General features: G+C 39.7%; 1 protein-coding gene across 2 annotated transcripts in view; it reads left to right on the top strand.

Annotated features, from left to right (window-relative positions):
* ARID5B (AT-rich interaction domain 5B) overlaps positions 1 to 25,425 on the top strand; it is a 188,401-nt gene that overhangs the window by 12,516 nt on the left and 150,460 nt on the right. For both annotated transcript variants that reach the window (XM_043926466.1, XM_043926467.1), the window contains one exon: positions 19,636 to 19,861. In XM_043926466.1, coding sequence (XP_043782401.1) covers positions 19,636 to 19,861 — 226 coding nt within the window. The remainder of the gene's footprint in view (positions 1 to 19,635; positions 19,862 to 25,425) is intronic.

The raw sequence follows: 25,425 nt of genomic DNA on the forward strand, positions 1-25,425 counted from the left end.
CGTTAATTTGATGGTATTACCATACACCTATGCACTAAGGCATTTCACCGGCTCCCACAGGCCCACGCGAGGCACCAGGCACCTCTGCAGTTTGACAGGCAAGGAGGCCCAGCCTCTCCCTCCAGAGTGGCATCTGTGTGCAGGTCGTGCTGGTTCCTGGAGAGACTGGTAGGAAGCCAGGTAGCTCCTGCTGTCCTGGGGTTTCTTGTTGGGTGGACAGTAAAGGCACAGCTAATCAAACAATCCTAAATAAACAGGTGATTTTGTGGCCTGGTTAGCCTGGTGAAGGCAAAATACAGGGACCTATGATGGGTGCCTGCTCTTACTTGGAAATCTGTGGAGGCATTTTGAACTCAGGGCTAGAGAGATTCTGGTGAAGATTGGTATGAGGTTTCTTGGTAGGATGTAGAGGTGGGAGCATTCTCCTTTTGGCATGATTTCTGAGCTGAACCTAATCTTGGTGAATCTAGTCAACAGGTTAGACGTTGTCCACTGACACCCATTGAAGAGGGCTACTAGTCTAGATCCCATTAAACCCCTCATAGCATCTTCAGAGCTGATTTACATCATCAGAATGGCTGTGGACAAGTAGAAAATGGGGCTTACAGGCCTACTAAGGCTTATGGGCCAAATCTGACCTGCTGCCTGTTTTGTCAATAAAGTTTTATTGGCACACAGCCACAGCCACTTGTTTTACAAATTGTCTCTGGCAGCTTTCACACTATCCTGGAGGAGCCGAGTAGTTGGAACATATGCACAGAGCCTAACATATTTATCATCTGGCCCTTTACAGAAAACATTTGCCTGACCTCTGGTCTAAAATGATTTTATTGGCTTCTTTTTTTTTTTTTAATTTTATTGGGAGTATGGTTTATTTACAGTGTTGTGTTAGTTTCAGGTGTTAAGTGGCTTCTTTTTTTTTATGGAAATATAATTGCTTTACAATGCTGTTGGTTTCTGCTGTACAACAGAGTGGATCAGCTATATGTGTATGTGTGTGTGTGTGTGTATATATATCCCCTCCCTCTTGAACCTCCATCCCACACCACCCCATGCCACCCCCCTAGGTCATCCCAGAGCACCGAGCTGAGCTCCCCGTGCTATACTACAGGTTCCGACCAGCTATCTCTTTTACATGTGGTCGTTATATGTGTCAACACTAGTCTGTCTGTCTCACCTTTCCCTCCTCCTCCCGTGTCACATGTCCACTCTGTTTGCGTCTCTATTCCTACCCTGCAAATAAGTACATGTATAATATTTTTCTAGATTCCATTTGTATGAGTTAATGTATGATATTTGTTTTTCTATTTCTTCACTCTTTACGACAGACTCTAGGTATCTGTACTAAAATGGTCCTAATAAAGGCAGTAGTGAAACTAGTGCTGACAACTTCACTTGGACCTTTCGTGTAACCATAATACCATGAGGTAGTCATTTCATTTTGCAAGAGGGCAACCCAAGAGGCTCGGCCATCCAGATTTCTAAATTCATTCATCAGGTAAACGATAGAGACTAAATGGGAGCTTGAGCTGTCTTGATTCCAGAACACAGAAGGCAAAACCCTCCTGCTGTCCTGCTAACAAGCCGAAGAAACGGGGCCATACCAGAAAGGGGGTGTAAAATCTGCTGAGGTTTTTCCCCGTGAAGTAATAAAATAGCACAACCTCTGTATCCATCTTTCAAGGTCTTGTTCAAAACCCACCTTGCCTGATGAGGGGAGAGGGGGACCCAGAGCAGAGGCACAGGTGTGGGCCCGGTCAGGAAGCCATGGTGGAGCCAAGGCTGGGGGACGATGTGATGCTTGGAAGAACCAGGGAGCAGTGACTTGTTTGTACGTTGCTCCTCAGGTCCTGCCCATCATTGCGGGGCAGCAGTGTCATTTGATGTTGCCCGATTTTTCCACTGTTCAAGAGAAGTGCCCCAAAGCCATATTTTTGTGTAGTTATAGTTGGCAATTCTGTTCAATTTTTAAAAAACTCTGTGGGCCAAACAAAATGTGTCTTCAATCTAGATGTGGCCCGTGGACTGCCACCTTGCATTCTGCAGAGCAAAGGTTTGGAGTATTACAGTTTTTAAAACTTTCTCATATTTGGCCCATTTTGTGTAGTGAAGCAGAAGGAATCTTTTGGTCTTAAAGGGGCAGCAAAGGAAGAAGCTCAAGCAGCCTGGTGGACAAAACCCTCACCATTCTCTCCAGCCAGAGAGTCTGGAGGGATGGAAGGAATGGATGGATGCACAAGCTGGGGCCCACAGTCAGGAAGGGAACAGGGATGGAAATGTGGAGAGAAAGGAGTGAGTGAGTCGGGAGGTCTCCTGTAGCCATGCTGAGGGCACCCTGGAGAAGGGGAGCTTGTGAACATCAGGCCCTTGAAAATACCTAGGGCTTTCATGGGTGGAGGTTTTGAAGAGAGTGAGAGAGGAGGCAAAAGAAGCCACAGAAAAATAGAAAGGCAGGACGTTCCAGGACTGGAAGTGGCCTGCCCTTGGCAGAGCAGCAGGGGTCCGATGGACAGGGAGGTAGACTGGGCCGGACCTGGAGTTGTCTAGCAGGTCAGGCTGGACCTGGACCTCAACCTGGAGGCAGGGCTGGTTAGTAATTTCACATGTCTTGTTTCTTGCTAGTTAGGATATAAACTGTTTGTCTTGAAGCTTGGTAGAACCACACATGCATGTGTATTCTGCCTCTTAGCTGCATGTCATCTTGGTCCATTACTGAATTTTTCTGGGGTCCCTGTTTCCTTATCTGTGAAATAGGCTAGTCTTGCTGGGCTGTGATTATCAAATGAGATTTATATGTGCATAAACCCCAAACCGTAGTCTGGCTAATAGCAGACCCAGGCCTTTAGCAGATGTGAGTTATTGACCCTGCCCTTCCTGATTCTGGACCAAATCTTAACTTTGTTGTCTCCACGAAGTCTGTCACATTGCTCAGACTGTTAATAGTGCCTTAATAAGTAATTTATTGGTTGAGTCATTGGATTTCTAGCTATTGTTTAAAAAAAAATAACTAAGAAAATTATCCATTTAAACAGAATTAAACTTCCTGGTTCTCCATTCTCCAAAAGATTTTTCGTGTGTTTAGGTTCAGAGTTTTTTTGAGGTGTGTTTGAGCTTTCCTGTCACTCTGAACGGGGCACCCTCAAGCCTGTTGAGCTCTGTTCCATTTGGGTCTTAAAGAACCTTGAGGAGGCACTTCTTCCACCAGCCACAACAAAATAAAATGAGATGGGAGTCAAAAGATAAAACCTACATTCTGGATGTCCCATCTCAGTGTACTAAAGGAAGTTCAGACCTGGTGCTTCCCAGGTCTCTCCCCTTTCATGATGCAACCTCCAGGAAACCTGGTGTTGATGTGCTGAATGTCACAACAGTGGATTTATTTTAAATATCCTCATTTTCCCACCATTTAAAAAAGTCTCTCCTAGTTCCTATTCTTCAGAACACCCCTAATTTGGAAACTAGTTTCACCCTGTCATCTCATCCTCTTCTTCTTTTGGTGGTGGTGGTAGGGAGTGCATTCCAAACCAATTCCTTTAAGATGTGTAATGCCAGGTTCTTTTAAAAAGCAGAAAGCATCAGCAAATGGATATAAAGGGATAGGGTCCCAGCCAAAATGGCTGGGGGAGCTTAGAAGAAGGATCTTCAAGACAGAGACTGCCTGCTGGGCCATTAAATCCTTTGGCTTTGGGGTAATCCCACAGTGCATATCAGATGACTAGAATTCAGATGAAAACACTGCTATAGTACTCAAGCTCCCCACCAAATTATTCCAAAATCTAGTGTACATGGGTTGTAAATACAGAAAATAATTGAATTCTGTATGTCTTAAGTGAAATAATCTGTTCCGTTCTGTTTCTTGTGGACCTTCTTCATAATAGTCTAATTGTGTTCTGTGCTCCTGGGGGCTGAATGTGAATTCAGCAACAGTGCATCGGGTTGTAAAATATACAGCCCCAACGATCTGGGCAGGCAAGGAGGAGGTTCTAGAGTAAAGGCTAAAGATGTTTTTTTCTAATGCAAATTATATGAATCACACACATGGTAGTGTCTTTTAAAATGATCAATGGGCTCTGGCGTTTTTCTTTATAGTTGTAGGTCCTGTTTCTCCACATTTTGGATGTTACTGGATCAGTAATTTAATAGACAGCCAAGCAGGTGTTCAAATCACTCCTGACCCCCAGAATTCCTTAAATGACCCCCAAAGCAGTGGAGTGAAAACATTTTCAGCATGTCAGAATATTGAAGTACCTCAGTTGTCTTAATATTTTTTCATCTTAATTTTTAAGGCTGTTTTCTGCCTTTTTCTCTTTGGCTAAAGCAAAGAGAAGCCTTGCCTTGATCTTGGCCATGAGGACTGTGTGTTTGCAGGACCTGTAGATTGTATGTATACCCGGCACAGTGTTTAAATGGTCAGCTGTGCCAAGGCCCTTGAAAAGGTGAGAGGAGGACAAGAGAGATGACGCTTGAGGTTCTTCTGCAATAGCTGAGGATATAATATTGTTCTTAAAGGCACACCATTTCTATTTTTAAATATAGGCTTTTGATTGCAAACTTATTCAGTTCAATGCAATCGATGTGTATTAGTACAGGGTGCTTTGGGGGGTGATGAGATGAGTAAGATTGGCTCTTCTTCCTCTGGTTGCATAGAAGAGAGAAAGTTAGCTTTACTTGATGGGTTTATATTTTACTTTGGCCCTTCCATCCTGACAGGTACATGTATATAGTTCTATGTGCTCAGTCCCTCAGTTGTGTCTGACTCTTTGAGACCCCGTGGACAATATAGCCCACCCACCAGGCTCATCTGTCCGTGGAGTTCTCCAGGCAAGAATACTGGATTGGGTAGCCTTTTGCTTCTCCAAGGGATCGACCCGCCCCAGGGATCAAACATGGTCTCCTGGATTGCAGGTGGATTCTTTACTGTCTGAGCCACCAGGGAAGCCCCTCCATTGTTTTGTGGTATTCTGGGAAGTTTCTGTGGCTACCCCCCAAAAGAAAATACCTCTTAAAAAAAAAAAAAAAAAAGAAAATACCTCTTGTGAAGGCAGTTTTTCCAGGATATAGGCAGTTGCATAAAGCATTTTTCCATTGGCTTGTCAGTTTCTTAGCAGAAATTAATTTCCAGACATAGTTGAAACTGTTATTTAGCACCTTGTTTCACAGACTTTCATTGTCACATAAAAATGTGTAAAAGTATTTTGTGTTTAAAGACTAGTGTACTAGCTCTCTATTGTTCTGTAACAACTTACTCCAAATTTCACATCTTAAAACATTATCTTCACAGTTTCTGTAGGTCAGGAGTCTGGGTAAAGGTTAGCTAGGTGTGCCTGAATCAGGGTCTCTCAAAGCTTCCTGCAGGGTGCCTGGTTGGGCCTTACTCATCTCAAAGCTCTTTTGGGCTAGACTCTACTTTTGAGTTCACTCAGTTGTCTGTTCCTGGGCTGTTGGACTGAGGTCCTGCTCCCTTGTTAGCCATGGACCTTGATCTCCCTGGTTTCTTGTCATGCCTCACAGGCTTCTCCACAGGCCAGCTCCGACGTGGGAACTGACTTCCCTCACAGTATGTGGCAGGAGCCACAGACCTTTTGTAACCTAATCTTGGAATTGAAATCCTATCACTTTTCCATAGGTCTGCTTGTTAGATGTAAGACGTTGTGTCCAGCCCACATTCAAGGGTAGGGGATCACACAGGGCATGAATACAGATAGGTGGGGATCATTGGGCACCCTCAGAGAGGATGCCCACTACAATCAGTGGAACCAGTCACTTTAGTATAAAGCTAGTTTGGTGAGGATTGGAAGATAATCTTCTTACCCTGTCTTGCTCTTTTTTTTTTTTTTCTCCTTTTCTTGTTTTTATGTATTTTCCTTGAGTGGCTCCTTCCAAACACCTACCCACTTTTCTGGGCATTTAATTATAGATGACGTATGTATTAATAGTAGATAGCCGATTGCTTTAATCCATCAAAGGTTTGTTAGTCTTTGAGCATGTCAACAAGTTATATTGAGTCTTTCTTAAACTTCATGTCTTCACCAGTGAATTAGAGGAGTTTTGCTGGAAAGGGCATTGTGTGTGGTGTGATGATGAGTCTGTAGCGAGAAGGGGAATGAGGATCTATAACTGGTATAATTAAACAGGCTCCTAAGTGTATAAAAACATAGGTACATTCCATGCACCATAGTTAAGGAGAGGCATTAAATCAGGTTGGCATATAGCCATGTAAAGAAAACCTAAACATCCAAATGAAAGGGATTGTTGTCCCAGTTTGTGTTCCTGACAAGTGTATCTATAGGAGATATGCGTCTCTTAGCCACCCTTCAACTTCATGCACATGTCAGGGAGCAGCTGGCCCTCCATCTTTTAAATTATGTGGAAATTAGCTGTTTCCATAGGAAAACTCATCTGTTTCAGGGAAGATGAAACTTGGTTTTTGATAAGGTGTTTAAAACATACCTATGGAGGCATTAAAGATTTGAGAAAAGGGTGGCATTAAGCAGATTCTAGTCAGTATTTTAATAATGGAAATTGATTTATGGAGTAGCTTCCGTGCTAAACCTGCCGGAAACTTAGAGGAAAGGAGTCTGGATTTTAAATTTAGAAGCACACATCAGCTCTAGGATGTGTGTATGTTGTGTGTGTTTTCCTTTTTGTTTTTTTTTCACCTTGAGTTTGACAATACACCACGTCCCTGCCAGTGCCTCTGTGTCCTCTGTTCCCTCTGTGTGCAGGGTCCGGCGTCCCTCTCCCACCTCTCTCCCCTTTTAGCCTCACTTGTTCCTTCTCTTCCTCAGGGTTTCAGCAGAGACCTTCCCTGACCGTTGCTTTGACATCATACCCAGTCCTACCCCTTGTCTCCCATTATGGCCTCTCCTAGTTCTTTTGCCTCATATTTTATTATCTGACTCCTTACATCCCTCTCCCCCAACACAGACACAAACAGTACCCCTCCGCCACAACGGTAGGTTCCAGGAAGGTAGGGATTTTTATGTAATTCCTGATGATAATCCCAAAGCCTGACATGTAGTTGTTCAGGAGCTGAGTCATGTCCGACTCTTCTGCAACGCCATGGGCTGTAGCCCATCAGGCTCCTCTGTCCATGGGCTTCCTCAGGCAAGAATGCTGGAGTGGGTCACCATTTCCTTCTCCAGGGGATCTTCCTGACCCAAAGATTGAACCTGCGTCTCCTGCATTGGCAGGCAGATTCTTTACCACTGAGCTACCAGGAAAGTCCGACATATAGTTAGCACTCAATAAATATTTGTTGAATGAATGAGATCACTTATGACAGTTTCTCATTCTATAAGTCACTTTTAGCTGAGGACTGTGGTTTGCTGTCTGTGTCCTGTGTCCCTTGCCCCCGCTAGACTGTTCTTCCCCGGCCCCTTGCTGTGCCAGAGTGGAGCGCAGCTCTAGGATATGCCCTGGACATTGAACATGAAGGAGTGAATGGATTCTCTGGCAAAGCAGACTAGAGAGAGCGAGAGGAACCTTCACTTCCTAGGCAAGAGACAGGAGCCCTGGGCAGCACCGGTGTCATTTCATCCTTTTCTGTCCACGGCTGGTCCTCAGCCCAATACCTGTCACACAGCAGATTACGGGTTAATTGGATCAGATTCAGTTGAGTTGGGGAAAAATTCAAACAAAATTCCTCCGGACAATAGCATTGGGCGAAGCTCAGCTTGTGAATGCTCAGCTTGTGATGGGTCCTTCTGGATTCCCTTCTGCAACTGTTTTGTCAGAACACTCAACGGCGTTCATTCATTCACTCATTCATTTATTCATTCAGCTCCTCCTGGTAGTATATAGAATATCAGAAGGTATGGAAGACAAGTTACAGCCCTGCCTTCAGGAAGTGTACCTTGAGGAAAACTTGGGCTTTATTCTCTGGTCTATATACCATCCCTGAGGTGGCGGAGAGTGGAAATAAGGCAGTTAAAGTTGCTCGTGGTCTGTCCTCTGTGTTGGTCTCCACACCACAGTCTTTGAACAGGCGTAGAAAGGTCACCAACTGTGGTTGCAAATTGGCTCTTATGCTAATCCTGTCTTATTCAAAAACACTCAATATTTTTCCAAACTGAGTTTAGAGCTTTTGACTAAAGCCTGAATCATTTACTGTGTCAGAGCATATCGCCAGTATGGGAAAAACTAGAACTTTAAAATCCAAAGCCCCTTTTAAGTAATCCAATATAGGATAATTACATTATTAAATAAAGCCCTGGGTCTCAAATTATTCCACTGCCATTGTACATGTGAAGATAATAATGTGAACTGTGCTAAGCGAACAGAGGAAAAAAAAAAAAAGTTTAACAGGAGGGAGCATGTCTAAATCATATGTTTATGTTTAAATAAAAGCTACACAAAATAGGAAGATTTACTTGGTTTCTACATTAAAGTGTCCTAAATAGGCGTTAAGGCTTTCTATGATTGTCTGTGAAGACTGCTCTTCTCATTAATGGCAGCCGTATATCAAGATGCTGTTGCCAGATCACCAATAACTTTGACTAATTTTGATGGCTCCCATTGTGATTTTCATATACCAACAGGGACAAGAAATTTTCTTCTTCCTTTTAGGGTCTCAAAGGAATATGGGCCCCACTGAACTTCGTACCTGGGCAGAGTGCCATGTGCCTATAAAACTAGGTAAAAAAAAGATCGGGAGATGCGAAAGTAATGAGTTGAAGTCATTCAGCGTGTTAGAACATCCGGGTTGGGTGGTGGTTGAATCTGAGTTCTATTGCTATTGTTTGTGCTTTTGAGAATGTTCTTTATAGGTACCTCTGTTGAGCTTTAACACTGGAATGGTGCTCCTTTATCTTCTTTTGCTTCTGTTTTAATGGCCAGAGCTAAGTATATGAGTGCCAAGCTAGTTTTTATTATGGCAGCCTGAAAGTAGTTAAGAAAAAATAGACTGTGACGTTAACACCCTATTAATTTGGCTAAAGGAAGGGTAGGCTGGTTCAACCATTGACTGAAGGTGTCTTCTCTACATATCAAATGCTTCCCTGTTTAGAGAGAATGCGGGGATGTGTTTTCTTGTTTCTGTGTAATTTTTTTTTTAATCTTAGGGAGGAAAAAAGATGAATGCATGGTAAATCCAAAAGAAAAGAAATGGAACTGGGAATTAACGACAGGATGTTTCTGAGGTTTTCTTTCAAGATGGCCTTCTGGTAGGGGAGCAGGCTGCTGCCTAACAGATTTTAGATTAGCGTGTATTAAAAATGTATTTAGGAACATAAAATATTTAGGGTTTTTGAATTACTTGTTTGATACTCAAATGCCTTTGGCAATGCCATGAAGGATGGTCATATTACATTTGACAAATCGTCCCTGAGAGCAGTCTTGTGTTTGCTTACTCCCTCTAATTGTGCCAGGATGAATTTCCAAAATCCACTGAGCCACAAAAGTCACCCAGACATCTGGTCGTGGAGGGGGCAGTGGCTGAAAGAGAAGGGACTGGCCTGGGAAATTGGAACCCTATACACTAGGGAGCCTCCATGGCAAATCCATTGCATCATGTTAAGGGAGTCAAATTAAACCTTAGCATACTTGAGAGGATGTCTTCATCACTCAGACAACAGAAAATTCTTCACATTTTAAATTAAGGCATATAGTCTTACTTTGGGGACAAAAACAAAATAAAAATTAAAATATTTTCTGTTGCAAAATGACTTTAAATCCCACCCACCCTGGGAAATTGGTGGGAGGTGGGGAAGGTTTACTTATTCCAGGACGGGAGTAGGTTGGAGTGTTACTACTGTAATGGCTTAAGAGACTGGTTTCTGGGACTTCCCTGGTGGTCCAGTGGTTAGGAATCCAGCTTCCACTGCAGGGGGAATGCGTTTGATCCCTGGTCAGGGAACTAAGATTGGACATGCTGTGTAGCACAGTTGGGGGAAAAAAAAAAAAAAGAGAGACCAGTTTCCCAGAGACCATAGGGTTACCAAACTGGTTTCAGGTTCTACTTCAGTTTTCTCATCACTAAAATGGGCCTAAGAACACCTACCTCAGCAAGTCCTTATGGGGATTAGATAAGATAATGTCTGTTGAATTCATAGATTAGTGTGGGTAAAATAACATACCTCAGAGCTTGTCACTGCTATATCCTTGAGAGTTGAGGAATATAACTTAGAAGCCCAAACATTCTTGATTGCTTTCTGGCTCATCTTTGCCTTGGAGGCACCCATCAGGAGCTACAGGGATATCATCCCCAGACAAAGAATTAAGAGTTAGGAAGTACACAGTTCCTTGCAGGTGCCTTGCGAAGACCAGCCCCGCTCCTTTTCAGTTACAGTGATGTTAATATGTAATAATAGTCATACCCATGATTTCTAGGATGCCTTCATCGACAGTTGTGCTAGAATTACCCCATAGGCTAGATACGCTATGAGGTGGGTTCTTTTATCCTATTCACCTCCCCTGGCCCTGCCTTTTTAAGATGAGACCTGAGCAAGATAATGGTCACACCCCAACGTTAATATTAAACACAGTAGAGCTACATTGGAACCTGGGTCCATGAGACTCACAAGCCAGTGCTTCCTCACCTCTCTTAGTTTCTTCTAGCATGGAGCATCCAGACAGGGGTGGGGGCTATCCACAACAAGCAGACGTACCTGTTGTAAGCTCTGGGCTCAGCACAGTCCATGGCTCCTTAGAAAGCACAAGAGAAGTAAAAGTTAAACAAACATCTTTGCCATTAAAAAGGTGTTTATTGTAGGAGAGAGAATGATGCAATTTGGCATCAAATTCTGACACCTAACAATGATTTAGTATGTCACAACTAATAATCTCAGTAATTCCCACTTCAGGAACCAAGTTAGTGTTGGTATCATTTTATTTTGTCAAGTTAAATACATTAAAAAACAGCTACTACTATCCATTGCCATCCTCATAATATCTTTTTTCCCCCTCTAAAACACCACCAGATGAAAGGAAGAGATATGAAGTCTTAAATAGAAAAGAGTGTGTAGGGAGCCTCTCTTGACTAGCATTCTTGATTAGAATCTCCCTTCTTTCTGCCCTGAGGGCCCGCCTGTGTGGCCCCATTAACAGAATTCCTGGGCCCCGCTTCTATCAAGGTTCCCCATAGAAGAGAGAGGGATGGAGGAGAGTGAAGGCAGGTGTTTATCCTGTTCTTTCCTGTGAGGTTCCCACAGACTGTCGGTGTCCCGCTGAGAAAGAGTCAAAGCCACTGGTAGAAGGTCTGCTCTGATCCTGTAGCCATTCCCTCCACCTTTGACAGTTTCACCCAGGAATGGTGACAGGTGAGCTGCTATGAGCCCACTTTCCTTGACTACGCTGTCTTAGGGTTCTTTTACACCCACCCACATCTTTGTTATTAGTCCCTTTGTGATTATCGTTATTCAAATATTCCATCTTTTTCCTGTTGGGATCCTGACTGATACAAGGATAGTCCTTGAAATCTAGCATATTTAGTTTCTTGAAATATACAATGCTTTGTCTTCATTGTTCTCATTTCACTGTTAATCAGTGAAAACTTTGTATTGTTGACCCACATTACCATTCTCTTTTGCTGGATATTCTTGGATCTCTGATTGACACCCATGTGCCTGCCGAATGAAACCTTTAACTCTTTCCATAGATAGCCTATTAGCAAGACACACAAATGTGTTACAGGGAGAGTGAGGGGGCAGATGGGTAGGGTCTTGAATGGCAGCTATCTGAGGGAGGCTTGGATTTAAAGGAGTGAGTGGCCAGTGTAACCAGGCTTAAGTGGGGCACTTTCTTTTCCTTGGTTGAGTCCGCTGGTGTGCACCATGGGCATACATGCCCATTCCAATGATTAGGGCATCAGTAACTTTTAAAAGTTTGTCTTCAGTTTTAGTTTCTGTCTTGATAAAAAACTCCCCCTCTTGGGACTTCCCTGGCAATTCAGTGGGACTTCGCTTCCAGTGCAGGGGCTGCCGGTTTGATCCCTCGTGGGGGAGTTAAGATCCCACATGCTCGAGGCCAAAAAAAACCCCCAAACATAAAATAGAAGCAATTCTGTAACATTCAGTAAAGACTTTAAAATGGTCTATATTAAATTTTTTTTCAAATTACCCACTCTTGTGGAACCAAGTAGACTGTTATTTTGGTTTCACAATTTTTTTTAGCTAACATCACCTATTAATGTGTTTTGTGTTCCTGACATTTATCACATTTCAACTGCTCTACAAAGAACATTTTAAAAACACAGGATGTTTGAGGATGATTAAGGTGAATAAGCCATGTTTTCCTATTCTCCCCGTTTAACCGCCCCTTCTCCCTGCCAACCCCCACATAATACACTAATGTGTTTATTGTCCTTTGGGCTCTATTAACATAGCTGAATATGGCTTTCCTCAGCGAAGGTCTGTTATTGGGTACCACATGGTGCTATAGGGAAGGTTCTGTTCACATAAAAAAATATATATATATATATATTTTTTATTTATATGTACACACACACATATATATATAGGCTTAGCTGTGCTAACAGAGGCCCAGAATTAAAGTTGTTTAAATAACCTGGGAGTTCAAAATCTCTCATGTCACAGCCTGTGGGTAAGTGGTTCAGGGTTAATGTGGTGACTCTGCTCCATGAAATCTTTGAGACTTGACTGCCTCTATCTTTTTTCGCCTCAGAGATTTGCTTCCATTTGTATGATCCAAAGGCATATCCATCCCCTTTGAGGGCCTGATCCAGAAGTTGTTCACATTACTGATGATCACATCCAATTGGTCAAAACTTGGTCAGGTGGCTGCATCTGGCTGTAAGGGGAGCAGGGAAATGATGTCTTTATTCTGTGCCCAGCAAATTAGCAATCTCTTATTAAAGAAGAAAGGAAGAATAGATACAGGCAAAAAGTTAACCACAGTGGGGAATATTAAATTCTTGTGTCAACTAAGCTCTTTTCTTACATATAAGCCAAATGGGTGGTGCAGTTCCGCTGAACTTGAGTTGACTCTTGAGACATCTAAACTGAGGACTGAACAAAGGACTGGAGTCTGGACGAAGGTTTAAACCAACTAGTTGGAACCAATCTATAGAGTGTAGTCATGGGTTTAGAGATTAACATTGGAATCTCCATGGAGAATGATTTCTTCAGGGAGTGATACACAGAGAAAGAAGACTGGACCCAGAAGAAACCTAAGGATATATGCTTTCCTACATTTTCCCTGTAGGGAAATAGAATGAGGGAGGAGAGAAATTGAATAGTTGTTGGGTAGGTGTTCTTCATGGGTCCATTGAGTATCTGCACATCTTGTGAGCAGAACTACTGACTGCCTTTGTTCCAACTATCTTTTCAAGAAAGTTTATGTCGTGAACAGCCTTGGAAGATGGAGCTTGTGTCTTCCTCTAAAACAAAGGGCTGCTGCTGCTGCTGCTAAATCGCTTCAGTTGTGTCCAATTCTGTGTGACCCCATAGACGGCAGTCCACCAGGCTCCTCGGTCCCTGGGATTCTCCAGGCAAGAACACTGGAGTGGGTTGCCATTTCTTTCTCCAGTGCATGAAAGTGAAAAGTGAAAGTGAAGTCACTCAGTCGTGTTCAACTCTTAGTGACCCCATGGACTGCAGCCTACCAAGCTCCTCCATTCATGGGATTTTCCAGGCAAGAGTACTGGATGGGGTGCTATTGCCTTCTCCGAAATAAAGGGCAGACATACTTATTGCTCAGTATTAAAAAATTTGGGTTCCCTATACACATGTGTACATGTGTCCCCCTGTCCCAACCCCCCCTCCCACCTCCCTCCCATCTCATCCCTCACAGTTGTCCCAGTGCACCAGCTTTGAGTGCCCTGTTTCATGCATGAAACTTGGACTGGTGTTCTATTTCACATATGGTAATATACATGTTTCAATGCTATTCTGTCATCATCCCACCCTCACCTTCTCCCACAGAGTCCAAAAGTCTGTTCTTTACATCTGTGTCTCTTTTGCTGTCTTGCATACAGGGTCATCATTACCATCTTTCTAAATTCCATATATATTTGTTAATACTGTATTGGTGTTTTTCTTTCTGACTTACTTCACTCTGTATAATAGGCTCCAGTTTCATCTACCTCATAAGAACTGACTAAAATGCATTCTTTTTAATAGATGAGTAATATTCCATTGTATATAAAAGTTAAGAATAGCCTTGGTTAGTGATATAGTGGTTTTGAAAGTTTTTAAACTCAAGACCCTTTATGCTCAGATTATTTAGGACCACAGAGGTGCTTTGGTTTATGTGGATTATATCTACTGGTATTAGCAATTAAATCTTAAAATAATTTTAAATGCTCAATTTATTTAAAAATAAAAGTAATGTGACATTTATATGCAAAAACTGATTGTCAAGCTGACTCACACTTCACAAAAAATTAAATCAAAACAGGCCTGGTGCACTGGGAAGACCTAGAGGAATCGGGTGGAGAGAGAGGTGGGAGGGGGGATCGGGATGGGGAATACATGTAAATCCATGGCTGATTCATGTCAATGTATGACAAAAACCACTACAATATTGTTAAGTAATTAGCCTCCAACTAATAAAAACAAATGGGAAAAAAAACCCAAAATGGATTATATTTGTAAATGTAAAACTATAAAACTATGAAGACAAAGGAGAAATTCTTCATGACCAGAAATCAGGCAAAAGAATTCATAGGTATAAAAGTAAAACTACAATGCATAAAATTAAAAAATGATCAATTGGACTTGATCAAAGTATAAAACTTTTTGTTAAGCACACTGATAAAGAATGAAAAGACAAGCTACAGAATAGGAGAAAATATTTTCAAACCCTATGTCTAATAAAAGACATATCACGAGGGTACAAGAACTCTCAAAACTCAACAATATGAAAATAAACAACCCAATGTTTAAAATGGGCTAAAGACTTAAATACACATTTCACCAGAAAGGATATACGGATGGCAAATTAGCACCTGAAAAGATGTTCAACATCATCAGCCATTAGGGAAATGAAAATTAAAAACATGATGAGAAACCTCTACATACATATTAAAATGGCAATAATAAGTTAATTAACAGTAATAGTATCAAGAGCTGGTAAGGACAGGGGACAACTTGAACTCTCATACATTGTTTGTGGGAATGCAAAATGGTACAGCCACTCTGGAAAACAGTTGGGCAGCTTCTGCAAAATGAAATATATACTTACAATATGACTCAACTGTCCCCCTCCTAGGTATTTATTCAAGAGAACTGAAAATGCATGTTCACACGAAAACTTGTACATGAATATTTATAGCAACTCTATTTGTAATCACCAAAGTTGGAAACAACCCAGTGTTCCTCAACGGAACACATCCATACCATGGGGTACTACTCAGCAGAAAAAAAGGAACAAGCTGTTGATACCGGCAGCAGCCTGGTGGCTCTCAAAGGCATTATGCTGAGTGAAATATAAGCAGTCTTAAAAGATTTCACACTGTATGATTTAATTTATATGACATTTTGCAGAAGAGAAAACCATACCAAGCAAGATCAGTAGTTGCCATGTGTACAAAGAACTGTACACCAAAAAAGGAAGTTTTACTGTAAGTTGATTTTAAAAATAAAATGAAAATGGCAATGTAAACCCATTATGTAAATGTAACACATTTTTATGAAAATTAACCATATTTTCAAAAACAAAAAAATTAGTATAAACAGTGGCATTGTTTTACATTTTTGTAAATTTCTTTACCATTGAGCTTAACAGAGACAGCTGTATTCTCATATCTCCTTCTGTATTCACTCTTTTGCCATACCATCTGTCATATAGTCACTGGAAAACCCCACTAGACACTTGAAAGAGAATAAGAGTGAAAAAAGCAAATAATTTCTTAGTATTATTATGATCATTGTTTTGACTCTATGGACCACCTGAAATAGTCTTGGGGATTCCCCAGGGCTCCTGGACCATACTTTGAGAGCCACTGATATATAATGTAGTGTTCCAAATTTTATTTTCATAGCATCAAGACTTTTTTTTGCCATACCCATATTTTCTATGTTTATTTAATGCTTTTGTTCAAACTAACCCATTTTTTAAAACAAAGTTTTTTAAAAAGAAACTTTCTATATCTCCCCTAAATGGGAAGCGCAGTACCACTTCCCCATAAGTGGAAAGTTACTACAAGAATAAATATGCAATGAGTAAGTTATATTGAATTTTAAAAGATTTATCCATGAGCCATCTAAACTCATCTCTGCGTGGTACTATTTGGAAAACACTAATTCAGAGAAACAAGGACAATGATGTGACATACCACTTCATTTATGTTGACAAATTTAATCCTCACCATTACCATCAGAGATAGACAGTATTACTAAACTTTAAAATTTTAAAAAATGTGTGTTTTAAAAATGGAAGCACAAGAAAGTTAAAGTTGCCCAGTGTTCCACAGGGAGTAAATTACAGGGCTGGGATTTGAACCCAGGTAATCTGGCTCCAGAGTCCAGGATGAATGCCGTGTTGGCAGATAGGAAACTTGGATTCTTGTCCAGCTTCCACCTGCAGTTGACAGTAGGACATGTCACTGAGTCTTACTGTCCTCAACACTGAAGTGAAGGAGGTGGGATAAATTAGGGCATGGAAGTTTAAATGATGGGTGCCTGTCCAAGGGGCCAGGCAGGTATGGAAACGGTGGGCTGAATGTAAGTTGACAGGGAGTGGTGGGGTCAGTGGCAAACGAGACGGCTTGCATTCCATCTAAAGAAAGCAGCTCTTACTCAGTTTCAACTTTTCTGTTTTGAGAGGGGTTTTCTGGGTTATTTTTTTTCAGATATCACTTTATTTTATTTTATAAGAGGAGTTAGAAATCTGGAGACTTTGTGTAAAATTTCTCAATTTGTACAACACTTGGAGAGGCCAGCCACACACATGAGCTGGCTGATATATGACCAGATGATCTCCTTTGACTTAGAGGAATCTGTGATTGAGTATGCTGTTACTACACAGTTGGAGAAACAAAATCCAAATGACAGAAATAGGCAGCTTAAAGCAATGATGAAAGGGGATATGAACTTAGAAAGTGTCCCAGCTCAGTCTATATAAATATTGATTCGGTTCTGGGTTAAAAGAGCTAAGGTGTGTTAATAGAATAATAGTGTATTTCTTTATGTTTATGAGAGTAAGTCAGCAATACTTATCTAGTGCTAATTTTTGGTTTGCAGAGAGCTAATGTAATCATTAGATGAGCTTATTGAAATTCTTTTCTTAGACATAGAGACTTGCCCAAGAATGGTATTAGGAACTTCAGTCAGCACTGGCACAGAATAGTAAATACAAACATGTGATTTGTGCCATTGTGTATACAGAGTAATGTTTCCTGAGACGCTTTCTGTATATGTGTTGGCTGTTTTGCTCTTTTGGGTTGTTTAGTTTCTCCCACCTCCTCCGCTTATCAGATCTCCTTCTAAATCCTGGCATTTGACAATGTTGTAGGGCTAGTTTCTCTGAATCCACAGTGAGACATACTGGTGGTTTCACAATTAATCCAAACTTGGGTTTATGGCTAATATGTGTTTATTTGAATTCCTGCATTTATTTTTATGTATTGTGTATATACATAGTACTCAGAAAGCCTGTTTCAGAGAGAAAGAGGAAGGAAGACTAAATCTATAGACTGGATCTTGAAAGATGGGTTTATTCATCAATGACATCATAAGGATTGTATTTTCTCTTGGTTAATAAACGATTTGTTTGGCGGGTGTTGGAAGCCAGCCAGAGCTAGTCATGCCATTTCTTGGAAAAGATCTGAAGCAACTGGTAATTGAAATGATAATCATTTGATCATAGTTAGAGCTATTTGAAAATAACACTCATCTCCAGACTTGTCTCTTCTAGGGAACCATATTTGGTAAAACTGTTGCCAAATTCCATTTTTGCTAATGTTGAGCCTTATATACCATGATACTTAATTATTTTCCAGTATAGTCTAAACTTGATTTCTGGTTTGCCCTTTCCAGAAGCTGTTCCCATATGCTTTGAAACAATACCCAGCCTGAATTTTTATTCTGGCATTTAATAATCACCATGTAATAGCTATAAAATGCGTGACAACTACAGATCTTTTATTTCAAGAGGATGGTGTAGTGAGTCTGAGTGAAATCATCCATTGAAATGGTACTTTGTAATATGCCCCATTGTTTATAAAGTATTGACTTTTTTTTTTTCTTGAGCAGAAGATAAAAACAGTTCCCACTTTGTCTCCTATTTAGTGGAAGTTCATATTTAATCATGATAAGGGAAAGGATTCCATTACAAAAGTTTTACTTTTCATTTTTGATCGAGATTTGTTATTTTGCTGCTACCTAACAAACTCTTCTCAGAGGCAGCTTGGAACTGGATGAGGAAAAGTGAAATTTTAGATCCTACCTTAAAACATTTTAAAAAGACTAAATGTTTTCAAATCCAGGGCTTTTTTACTGTATGAAGCTTATCTTAATAAACACTCTTTTGTTTGCTTTGGAGTAGTGTGTACTGTGTGTGTGTGTGTGTGTGTGTGTGTGTAGGTGGGAGAGAAGAAGGAAAGAGTCATGTTTTATAGAAAAATTAGCCAAAATCTCTTGTGAATTCCCTTTGTTTAATAGCTCAGAGACATCTTCCTGTTGTTGTTTGTCAAAAATATTTCTAAGATTTTGTAAGCTTAGGGGTTTTCACAGCTCAACTTTCTTCAGAAACGTGAAGTAAAAGAAATGAAAGAAGTCAGTTCAAGTTGAAATGTCAAATGCTTCAAATAATCTAACTTTAAACCCACTGAGAAGATCTTCTTAAGCCTTTTCCAAAGAATCTTCGGGAAAGAGAGGCCCTCCTTTGCTCTATGAATAGATATCTATTAAATATCTTGTTGGATTAATTCTGAATCAGAAAAGTTGGTTGTTTCCTGGAAGCAATTGAAGATGCTTAAAATTCAAATTTATGATCCATAGGAGAAACTTAAGTTTCAACTACTTTTCTTAGATTCAAAGGCTCTCTCCTCACCCGCCCTCTTGCCTCTTACCCCATATGTATTAAGAGAAAAAATCAGTTCATTTCTCAACTTACAAAGTTTTTAAGAAACTTGAGAATGTGTAAGTTTCTTTCAGTGGGAAGCACATAACATTTATGAAGTATTTCTTTTGGGATTACATCACAGTTTTATTTAATTTTAGGACAAAAGTTAAATTCAATATTTGTGTATAAGCCAAGGGAAAATGTACCATAAACATAGGAATTTGGGGGTGAGTCAGAGTTCCAAGAATCCCAGATTTACTTAGACCATTTATATAGAGACAGGCTAACCATTAGTCATCTACTTCTCGCTTTTTTACTTTTGTAATTAATGGCACCTAAAAATTAGCTTTCACCCAAGTGGTCAAAAAGGGAGACTGAGCTTTGGCAACTAGCATTAAAAATAGCTATTAGAATTACTGACCAATTTTTGGACATTTTCTAAGCACATAACAAAAAAAATCCTATAAATTACTCCTTAGCTAGACCACAAGCAGTGAAAAACCTTTGAAATGAAGTGAGTTATTGAAGGTCCTCTGTCACCAAAAAAAACACATTGTCTGCTCACATTAGATTAAACTACTCAAATGGTATTTCAGATGGGCTTTATTGAAAAATGTATTATTTACTTCAGAACCACCAATACTGTTGTTCTCTCCCAACTACCTCTTGTAGGATGAAGTCATTGCTGTTTCCGAAAAGGTGATTGTGAAGCTTGAAGACCTGGTCAAGTGGGTACATTCTGATTTCTCCAAGTGGAGATGTGGTCTCCAAGCTGGGTCAGTGAAAACGGAGTCCCTGGGAAGGAATGGACAGAAGGAAGCTCTGCTGAAGTACCGGCAGTCAACCTTGAACAGTGGACTCAACTTCAAAGACGTTCTCAAGGAAAAAGCTGACCTTGGTAATTATCATTTGTATCTCTAAATCTAACATGTGGGCATATACAGTAACCACTTCTTTTATTGTAGGTTTTTCTGGAAACCCTGTCGTTCATATTTGTGTGTGTGTGTGTGTACATACATATGTATATATATGTAATTTCTTTAATCTCAAAGGGACCTGGGAATATGAATGGATAGATGACTGGGTGTGTAAGAAATGGATGGTACCTGTTGGATCACAAGACCTTCTATTTATGGAGCCCTGTGCTAGAAACTGGATGATATAACACATGGCATTTAGCAGCTTCCAGTAGCTTCCCTCATAGCTCGTTGGTAAAGAATCCGCCTGCAATGCAGGAGATCCCGGTTGGATTCCTGGGTCAAGAAGATCCACTGAAGAAGGGATAGGCTACCCACTCCAGTATTCTTGGGCTTCCCTTGTGGCTCAGCTGGTAAAGAATGCACCCGCAATGCAGGAGACCTGGGTTCGACCCCTGGGTTGGGAAGATCCCCTGGAGAAGGGAAGGCTACCCACTCCAGTATTCTGGCCTGGAGAATTCCATGGACTATACAGTCCTTGGGGTCGCAAAGAGTCAGACACGACTGAGCGACTTTCACTTTCACTTTCAGTTGCTGTCAAAGCGTAAGTCTTAATTGAGGTACCCAAAATTGAATGAGTGGAGAGTTTAAATATTTGTTCTGAGTAGATAATATGACATTTATTAGGACTGTGTCAGGAAAGCAAAATGAAGAAGACAGATGAATTACTTAATGTGGATCAAGGGAGCAACGTCATAGCAGGGGAACCTCTGGTTGGCAACTCCTGGCCTAGGTCCCCCAAGAATTTTTAGTGTTCAGTGGTCACCATCAACTATGTGTTTTTTTCTTTCCTTCCTTCCCCTATTCCACTACAGCTTTAAAGGAGAATTTGGGATTCAGTGTCATTATTCTGTTTAGTGTTTGAATCCTGACTCTGTTGATTACTTAGCTGTGTGGACTTGGGCAAATTAACCTCCAAGCCTGGAAAATGTGTGAAACTTTTCAGGGTCACTGGGAGATGTAACACCCAGTGATAGGTGTATATTGGTGTATGGAAGGGGCTCTATAATTTATTCTGTTGCTTTTTCTTAACACTGTCTTCTCCAATGAATTTTTTGTGTCCTTTCCTGTTTTTTTCTCTTTTGTGTCTCCCGGGTAGCATTCACTGACTTACTTTCCTAGCATTGCTCAAGACCAACGTTGTTGACCTCTGATTTAGACCAGTTATTTCCTCTTTAGGCAAAGAGGAACTTCACTTTTAACATATTAAGGCATCTTTTTCTTTCATTCTAGCACAATGCTGATTTTCATAGCCCTATTTTATGCGTTAATGTGACGACTTCCTGTTTTTTCTTTTAACCTAGATTTTAACTACTACAACAAACTTAGACTATTTTAATTGGCATGATGAGACTGAATAACACCGGTAACTGACTTGTCTTTTGTGTGATTCTGGTTTGTGATGAGCTATGCTGTATTCTGGGAATAGCATTAATATTTTCTTGCAGTTTGGGTTTAATAATCAACAGTTTCTTGGCATCTTTTGTTAGATGTCAGACAATAATATTTTGGTCATGGTGGCCCGGTTGTCATGTGCACATTTAGAGAAAATTATTAATCTATTGGTTTTTATTTTAAAACCAAAGAATTTCTTTCTTTTCTTTCTTTCCTTTTTTTTTTTTTTTTAAACTGATTTTCTGATATAGGCTGTTACAAGGCCAATTTTATGAACACATGTGACTAGCCTTCTGACATGTGGTAATGCTGAATAATACAGCTGTTGTGCTACTTGCCTAATATATGATCTAAACTGTATTGCTATTGTCTTATGTTTTTCTTAACATTAAAACCTTCCTTTTGTTTGTTTGTTTTTTTTTTTTTAAGTTATGAAATATACTGTTACTAATAAAAAACTAAACAGGAAACCCATGGGGGACAAAAGGATGTGTAGATGGTTAAGCTTGATGTCACACATATAAACAAGAGTATTTATAGCAGAGCTGTTTTTGTATTTAAAATTGATAGTTTATTAATGAATGAAAAGAAACCCAACTTCTTAATTTCATCAAGACATTTAGAGGTTTTGATCTTCCTGAATTCTAAAAATGTCCATAATGTAACTTTTTAATAATTGATTCCAGAAGAAATTGGTTTATAGTGCATATTCAAAGTACTTAGTGGTTTTTAAATCTTGTTGTTCGTTAGACTCACTTAGAGAAATTTTTTAAATAATACTGATTGCTGAGGCCAGTTTTCCCAGATTCTTCATTCAGTAAGATTGAGGCAAGGCCAAGGAATGTGACCTGATAAAAGGATCTCTAGATGACTGATTTTTGGGGGGTGGGGGGTGGGGGGTGGTCTCATTTGGGAAACAGTTCTATGATTAGTGCAGAGGAAGGGAAAATAAGCAACAGGAGATTTGACTGGGAAAGCCCTCTGAAGAATAAGGAACACTGTGTATTTTTCTCTCTCTTTTTTTAATGTAAAATACCTCTTTAAGGATAGAATTTGGGGCCTTGAAATTCTACTTAGTTGGTATGAACTGTGGGGAATTTGAGACAAATAGCTTTTGTAATTGGAATGCACACTGTGTTGTAATAATGTGGAAAGAGAAACAAAAACTTTCCTTAATGTAATGAGTTTCCATTATCTGCTTCATCTAAGGGTTGCAAGTTTACATTGTGAGGAATTATATTGGGGAGATTGGGGGTGTCCTTTGCTGTGTGCATTCCTGTCCCAACAACTTTCTCTTCAACCTCTTACTTTCTCTGCAGCATCAAAATATTTGTTGTCTGCACTTTTCTTTCTACACAGTGGTTTTCTTATCTCCCTTTCTCTTGGCCACACTGAAACCACTTCCAATACCACATTGTGGATGGAAGTTCACACACTTATTAGGTTTTTCCTTCTGTAGAACCCTTCCATCTCCTCATTGTTCTTACCAGAGAAAGAAGATGAACTCTGAGATTACTTAAGACCCCCTCCCTCTTTTTGTCTAGCAGAAGTAAGGAAAGAATAGACTGATCTCACCTTCCCGTGGATAAAGTAAAACTCCAGTGTGTTATTTTTCTGACTGAACTATTTTGCAATATTAAAATATCAATAATAACAAAATAATTTGGTTGACTCTTAAAGAAGGGATTTTACCATATAAAAGCTAATTAAAGAACTCCTCTTGTTCAATGTTTAGTTAGAATAAGTTCCCTTTAATCCCAGTTTGTCACTTCCTGTCTCTCTGAATAGTAAAAAAGAAAAAAAAAGAAAAAAGAATGTTCTCACAAATGTGTTTCTGCCAACAAATTAATACTCCACAAAGAGAAACTCTGCCCCAAATGGCAACTTCCAATAACTGCTCTGACTCAAATCATCAAATCACTACTCTTTCATTTTTTTAATCCCCTTGCCCTTCAAGGACAATATTTGCGGATGTCATGTTTGCTTTTTTAAAAGAAAAAAAACCTATTTAAGATCGTAAATGATGACTAAAACTGCAGATCTAGATAGTGTGGAAAGTAATAATCTTAAAAAAAACACTTCTGAGATGTGCGAGTACACTCGTCCCTTTCCCCCTTCTTTGTCCTTTTCAAAGAAAGAAAGTTCAATATGAAACCAATTCAAATTGTGACTTTACTCAGTGAAATATCTTACCTTCTTTCAGACAGTTTCATACTGAAGTTTATAGAAAAAGGAGGGAAAAAAATAACTATGTTAAAATAGAAGGGTTAAGGAATGTATTATTCATAAGCATAATGAACACAGGAACCTGTTTTTCCAGAAGAATCGGGTTGATTAAATCGTTCACTATACAAGCCTCTAGTTATTTATTTTTGTCTTTAGAATTACAGTACTTAGCGTTTGTAATAAAGTGGACCTGATACCCATATTTGGTATGGCAGTTGGAACTAGTCAAATGAAGAATTATTTCATTTTACGAAACTTTTAGCAACTAAGGAATATAAACACTATCAGTTAAACATAGCATACTTGCATTTTTTTTATTCCTTGGGCTAAAGTTTGAAAAAAAATCAAATTATTTTATATAACACTGCTTCTTACAGAGTTCCTTTAAGTGAAGTATGAAAGCTGCAGTGTAAGCTTTATTGGCCTATAAATATGTCATTATAGTTGGACTACATTTATATGCTTTGGATTGTTGTTTAAGCCAAGAAAATATGTCTCTACAGGTTGACTTTTTATTGAAACCCTTTGAGGCATACAACAGAATGTATTTTAGGCCAAGGTTATTAAAGCAGCATTTTCTTTCTTTTTTTTTTTTTGCAGCAGACTCATTGTCAATTATGCTGCCACAAATTGTCTGTGAATGGACAGCTATGAATGGTTTCATCTCCAAATGTGTCTCTAGAAAAAGAAAGAAAAGATAGGGGAATCTGAGCTGAAATTGAGAAAAGAGACCAAAAGATGTGGGTGTGGGTAAGGCTGAATTTAATGATGGGGGTTCCTTCAGTTCAATTTCTGTTTCTAAAGTCCCATCAAATTGAGAAAGAGTGCCTTCCCCCGTCTCTTCTGTTGTTGAGACTTCTACTGTACCTTGGGGAACAGACAGCATTGTGAAAGGAGTCATGGTTTGGAGGTCAGGAGAATCTTAGCTCTTCCTGCCCTGGAGACGTCACTCAGGGCAGAAGTCACTGTGTGTTTACACCTTCAGGTCCCTCATGTGTGAAGTGGATAATAGTGTGTGCTTTGTTTTTTGAGAAGATAGACTGAGAAAAAAGTATATATGGAAGCATTTGTGAAGCTGAAGTCTGAGATGGTTTTGTCATCATCATATTATTATGAGGAGGTTCTATATCAAAGGGAGCTAGGCGGTATAATATTAGCTAACTTGTCTCTTAAGAACATCCCTAATCTCGTGTTCTGGTGATTTGGGGCAGGGTTTAAGCTCTCACTATCTGCCTCGATAGAAGACTGTTATTAAAATCCTTTAGGTTCTTGCTTTTACTTATATATATTTTATATATACACATACACTTTGTATATATTATATATACATCTATATGGAGAAAGAATACAAATATATATTTTTATGTTTATGTAAAAACATGTATTTATATTTTATATAACGCTTTTCCTCTTAAATTCTGTGTAAATAAGCTGGGCCACAGTGGCCAGTGATGTGTGGTGTCTTCTCTAATATTTTTAGTTAGAAATTGACTGTAGTCTTTGCTTGGAATTTCTGGAGGCTTTTTATTTCAAATGGTTGTTTCAACTTAGCTGTGAGTTTGATATGTCAAGCTGCTTCCCAGGATGTGGCTATGGGAAGGATTCTCACTTTGTGCTGCAGAAAACAGTATAAATGTCTCTAATAAGAAGCATGCTAAGGTGCTGACAGTTTGTCATAGTAAGTATTTTTCACCGGAGACATCTAATGAACTTCTTAGGATTGAAGACATGATTCTTACTAAGACAATCCTTTTCTTTTATCCTTACTTCCTTCCTAGATGTAAATTTTGTTTGTATGTTAAACAGTCTTCTGAGGGTATTTGTTGTTTATATTTTAACTTCCATTGCTGAACTACCAGACTAT

This window comes from Cervus elaphus, chromosome 15, assembly GCF_910594005.1.
Source record: "Cervus elaphus chromosome 15, mCerEla1.1, whole genome shotgun sequence".
In the NCBI taxonomy this organism is placed as follows: domain Eukaryota; kingdom Metazoa; phylum Chordata; class Mammalia; order Artiodactyla; family Cervidae; genus Cervus; species Cervus elaphus.